This window comes from Echinops telfairi, unplaced genomic scaffold, assembly GCF_000313985.2.
Source record: "Echinops telfairi isolate 266 unplaced genomic scaffold, ASM31398v2 ScPeMD7_443;HRSCAF=831, whole genome shotgun sequence".
NCBI lineage: Eukaryota > Metazoa > Chordata > Mammalia > Afrosoricida > Tenrecidae > Echinops > Echinops telfairi.
Window position 1 is genome coordinate 7632852 of NW_022104341.1, and position 5961 is coordinate 7638812.

Sequence of the window (5961 nt, forward strand, 5' to 3'; positions counted from 1 at the left end):
GAGTTGTATGAGCCCCCAATAAAATGATTTTTAAAAATACACAGCTAAAAGAATAAAGTTAACTCTTCTTGATATGATTGAACCATTGAATTGTATGACATGTGGATGAAGTGCCAATAAAACTGTTTTAAAAAATTAAAAAAATAAGGGTATAAAGGTAAAAAGCCACTAACACAAAATGAGTTGCTTGAGATGTAAGTTGTAATAGAGGTTCCTCTGGGAGTGGGATGGTGCTTGAACCGGGTGGTGGTTACATGGTAGAAATTTCATCTAGCTGTACACTTAAACGTTATGCTACATTACACTCCACAGGGGAACTTTTCAGAATCACTTCCCTTCAGAGTAGGAACAAGAAAATGACTTCCTTTTCAGCATTGTTTAATAGTATCAAAAGTGTTAGTCTCTGCAATTCAAGGAGGGGAGAAAATCTTTCATCTTTAATGGTTCCTACTGCCTAGAGAATGTCTCAACTTTTGGCCAGAGCATCCAGAACCTGTCATGATCAGAGTCCAACCCACTTTACAATAGTTTTAGGCACCCCTCCCCCCACTCTGCCCAGTGGCGTAGTGGATAAGCACTCAGCTGCGGTGGGGTCAATGGCTGGAACCCACTGTCTGTCTGTAGCTCGGAAGCCCTGTGGGCGGCTCTGCTCTGCTCTGTGGGTGGCGGTGAGTGAGAGCAGACTGGAAGGCAGTGGGTTCTGTGGTTGCTGTTGACTCCTTGAAATAACTGTCCCTGTACTCAAATACAAGGAATTGTTCTTCAACAGTTTTTACATCAAGGTAGTTAAAACGTTTCTAAAAAGGGCGGGGGTTTGACAAAGACTCTAAAGGACTACAGAAAATGCTGCGTCATTGTTTAGTGTTATTCAGAGTCATCGAATGACAACAAAAGTTATGTCTGCATCTGGATAAGGGCTGAAAGGAAGTATGAAAGGGGGGCAAAGCTTATGATTCAATAAATAAAGAGCTAGCTTAAATAGACACATTCTGATTATTCCTACTTAAAAGCATTTAAAACTTCCCAGGGTTCACTTTCTTTAAGTTTCCCTTAAAAAAAAAAATCAACATCTGAGTTACAGCCATTAAACAGCTGTTTAATAAAACAGACAGTCGAGAACAGCTCTGATGGAATAGTGGAATAGTGGTCTATGCACTGAAGTAACCTCAAGGTCAGCAGTTCTAAATCACCACCCTGCTCCCCAGGAGAAGGCTGAGGCTTCCTACTCCTAAAAAGATTTTTAAAGTCTCAGAGACTCAGACGCAGCACCCTGTTCTAGTATCAGCATTGACTCAATGGCAGTGAGTTTGGTTTGGGCTTAGAATAGTATCATGAACATGGGGAAAAAAACCATAAAAACCCTCATTGTCAATACATGCTTGATTTAATTACTATTGTGTTTCATGTGTCTATTTTTATAAATAAACTTTATTAAATCTTTATTATAACACTTTATCAGTGATATCATTCCCCCGGTAGCAAAAGTATTGCCAAATGAGCATATTAAAGTAGTAGAAACCACTGATTTCAAGCAGAGGAATAGTCCCTTCACATTCCAAACCAATTAGGGCTTTTTGGTTTTGCTTTGTTAAGGGGGTTCAGGCAGCCTCTAAAGACTGATTACGTCCCCTACTTTAGCTGACAAGTCAAATGTCACCTACTCAGAGTAACTTTCCTGATCCCCCTACCCAGAGCCGCGTCTCTCCATGTGTCCTAAACTGAAATGACCATACTCCGCCTTTGTTTATGTGTTTTCAAGAGGGCTGGGAACCCCTTTGCCTTCTCCGGCCAGCTTCCCTCGGAATTCAGTAATCAATTTTTAAAGAGTGGGGGACTCTGGGTAGTAAAAGTGGGGGTGGGTGGAGTAGTCATTTTAAACAAGAATTGGTACCCAAGGCATTCTACCAGGGCTTGTTATCAATTTATAGCGTTACAAGGCACAATCAGCCTACCTTCATGAAGCGGACCACGAGGCTCACATTAAGTAGCAGTGAGATGTGCCAAGTGAGAAGGATAAGCAAAATGTTACAGAAACACAAGAAGTTGCATTCAAATGAGAAGCCACTATGGCAGTGGCAGCCCTGTTAGAGCTGAGGCTTGGCTGCCTAAAACGTGACCAGGGGGAAAAGCCAGGGAAAGGGAGTGAGTATTCAAGACGGAGGAAACAGCATCAGTATGTGAGGCTGTAAGATTTGGAGGGCAATAAATAGTTTAGACTAGATGGAAAATCGGGATTATACTGAGGGAAAGTGCTTAGAATAGCAAAAGAGGCCTGATGTAAGCTATTGAGTTGATTCTGAGGCACAGTGACCCTATAAAGCAAGCAACCACGGATCCCACTGCCATCAGGTGACTCCCGACTCCGCCCCACAGGGTTTCCTAGGCTGTCGTCTATAGAGGAGGAAAAGGCCAGGTTTTTTCCCTCAAGGAGCTGTGGAGGGTTTGAACCTGTGAACTTTCAGAGACAGGTTCTTTTGGCTTTTAAAAGCAGACAGAGGAGCCCTGGTGGTGTAGCAGTTAAGCTTTGGGTTTTGAGCTGCATGGTCGGCAGTTCAAAACCACCAGAGAACCTCAGGAGAAAGACTGGGCTTTCTACTTCCATTAATAGTTACAGTTTCAGAAACCCACAGGAGGTTGCTATGAGTCAGCGCTGACTTGATGGCTCTGAGTTAGAGTGCTTGAAATGATCTTAAATAACTAGGGATTTCTGCAGGCCTTCAAACAGAGGACCAGCCCTAACAGCAGCAGGAAAGCTACCTGCTGGATGGACTGCCGCGAGAGAACAGGAGTTGGTTTCAGGTAGGAGGTGACTGCATTGGTGAGGCACAATGCAAGGTCCGGACAGGTCACACATTATGGAAAAGGAGCACAGGTCAGACATTAGCTCTGCAGTCAGAAAGAATCCTATTTCATAACTGTACATTTTCCCCCACATGGCTTTGTTGAGATATAATTCACATATCATAGGATTCACTCTTTAAACAGTTTAACTCAGAGGCATTTCATATATTCACGTTGTGCATCCATCATCACAACCAATTTTGGAACATTTTCATTACCCCCAAAAGAAGCCCTGTTCCTCTCAGGCATCAACCTCCACCTCTCCCTTTCCCTAATCCTTCCCAGACCTGCACAGTTTAGACTCTATCTTCTGCTTCTATACAGCAGCCTGTGACTGGTTCTTCACGTAGCATAATGTTTCCAAGGTTCATTGGTGTTACATGTATCAGCACTTGACTTATTCTTATTGCCAAATAATATCCCATTGTATGGAATACCACATTTTATTTACCCATTCATGAGTCGATGGGCATTTGGGGATTTTCCACTTCTTGGCTATTAAGAACTTTGCCATGCTAATATCTGTATTAGCTTGAAGATTTGTGTGTGTGTGTGTGGGGGGGGAAGGATATTCATTCTCGCAATTGTTTTCTTGTAAATGTAACTGAAGAGTCAAGAACACAACAGTGCCTGGACAAGAATAAATGTCCGAGGAATATCAGCTTCCCTCTCCGAACTTGTGTGACTCATGCCAGGTTTATTTCAATAATCACCTCATATGCATGTGACAGCTAGCCAATGAATGAGGAGGAGCAAGAACTGATGCATTTGAATGATGGTGTTGTCGAAGAAAAATGAAAAGTATCACGGACTGCTAACACAGTCAATCAAATCTGTCTTGAGGAAAGTACAGCTGGGATGCTTCTTAGAAGTGAGGGTGGGGAGACTTTGTCCAAATGTACCTTGAACATGGACGTGTGATCAAGGCACGCTAGTCCCCAGAAAACAATACCGGGCTGGGCGATGTAGACCATCAATGAGAGGGCATGACACAGTGGTTGCAACAACGAGCTCCGAGAGAACAATTGTGAGCAAGTGTGTTTCGTTCTGACGCCCACAGAATTGCGGCGTGGGAGCCAACGCCATGGCTCCTCACAACAACACACCAGGATGATATGCGCTCTGCCGGTTACTTATTGGGAATTTTAACTTTACAGGGGAACTGTGTAACCCCTAGCCTTTTGTTAACCCACTCAGTTCTGTTCTTCACGCAACAGGCTGGAGTCAAAAATACTAATTAGCGAAGACTGGCTTCTCACAGCAGCCCACAATTACTGGGAGGCCAGCAAAGCCAAACAATGCCTGCTTTTCCTGTTCGGAGGTTTCGTTCCTCTGCTAACCTGCCAGACCGAGGTTTGGCGCGACCTTTTACGAAACCCACGGATGATGGGGCAGAAACAGTAACGAATAAGCAGTTCAGCTCTTGGTGGAGGGAGTGCCCCGAGAGTGCAAAGGGAGACAGGAAGGTGCCGCTTTGCCCCGTCCACGCGGAGAGCTGTCCAGACGAGGTGCAACCTTCGCAATGCCATGCCAGGGGGCCTTTCTCAAGAACTCTTTAGGAAGTAGGTGTTCCCAGCAAGCGTGCAAGATGGGTCTGCTTCACAGTGCGGTTTGTAAAAAAGAGATTCACAGATACGGAAAACAATGGTTGTACAAGTCGCCTGGCCGCCAACCCGAAGACGCAGAACAAGCAGCCTTTGGAAAACCGAGCGGGGGCTGGGGTGGGGTGGAAGAGGGCGCGACGCAGAAACAGCGCCCGGGATTGTCTGCGGGGGAGAGACATCCCCGACTGGCGGGGCAGGGTGGGGCGCCCGGCGAAGTTGCTCCTCGGCCGCCGAGGAGGGCGGGGAGCGCGGCCAAGGGCACGGACAGGGGCCGCGGAGGGAGAGGCAGGCCGGGGGCGGCTCACAGGCGGGGCTGCGGGCCAGCGCACCCCAGGAGGGGCCGGGCCGAGAGCAGGGGGTGCGCGACCCCGGGGAGAAGGCCGCGTCCTCTCGCGCCTCGCCCACCTCAGGGGCCAGCAAGCCCGGCTGGGAAGGCAAGCAGGAAGAACGCCTAACAGGGGCGCGGGTCCAAAGCAACAAGTGTCCCCGCGACTCCTGCAGAGCCTGCAGGGCCAGGGCAGGAAAGCAAGGCCCGGCGCGGCGGCTTCTGGGCTTCCCCTCTCTCAGCCCCGACCCCACGGCACTCACTCTGCCACACGACGCTCTTCAGCCCCCGTTCCGTCACCGGCGGCGCCATCTTCCAAGGCACTACCGGGCTCAGCCGCCACCTCCCACTCCCAACCTCCTTGGGCCGTGAAAAGGCGCCCGCGCTGGCCCCGCCCCTGGCTGAGGGTGAAGGCCCCGCCCACTCCCCCACGGGCCGCGCCCTCCTGACGTCACCACGCGCCCGGGCGAGGATTCCCTCCCACTTCTAGAGGGAGGCTGCGCAGTGCGAGTGGAAGCTCGATGGGCAGTCGGGTGCCCCCTAGCGGAAGGCCGCTGTCGCTGACGTCTCGCTGTGTGCTTTCTAAGGGTTTAAGTTAGCATGACCTTTATGAAATTCTGACTTTATCCAAGATGGATGGCAGAGCATACCAGAAAGATGATAAACCTACGGTTTATCAACTACATAAAGCTCTTTGGTTGTGTGAACCGAAGCAAAGTGTGGCCATCATTGTAAAGAATGGGGAAGCCCACAACATTGAATTGTACTCCTCCCCCTACAGGGACCCGGAAGCAGACGTTGTAACAGAGCAAGGGGACACTGCAGAGGTTTAAATTTGAAAAAGAGCTGTTTGTCAGGGTTGTATCATTGCATCTTATTCAGTCTGCATAATGAGCAAATAATCCAGGAAACTACTATGTGAAGAATGTGGCATTAGGATTGGAGGAAGACTCATAAACAGCTGTGACAGGCAGTTGACAGAATTTTACTTGCTGAAGCTAAAGAAGACTTGAAGTGTTCGATGAAAAGTGAAAGATAGTAGCCTTCCTTATGGATGACACCTGACCACGAGGAAAACAAAGTCCGCACAACTACTCCACTAAACGACATCGTGATAAATGAAGGGAAAAATCCAAGTCAAGGATTTCATTCACTGTGGAGCAACCACCAAAGTTCACTGGGCAAAGGTCC

General features: G+C 47.9%; 1 protein-coding gene across 1 annotated transcript in view; it reads right to left on the bottom strand.

The window, feature by feature from the left end:
- The window catches only part of STXBP3 (syntaxin binding protein 3), a 53622-nt gene extending 48485 nt beyond the window's left edge, over window positions 1-5137 (bottom strand). The window contains exon 1 of the mRNA XM_045292018.1: window positions 5034-5137. Within this exon, the coding sequence (XP_045147953.1) occupies window positions 5034-5082 (49 nt within the window). The 5' untranslated portion in view covers window positions 5083-5137. The remainder of the gene's footprint in view (window positions 1-5033) is intronic.
- Between the last annotated feature and the right edge of the window lie 824 nt (window positions 5138-5961).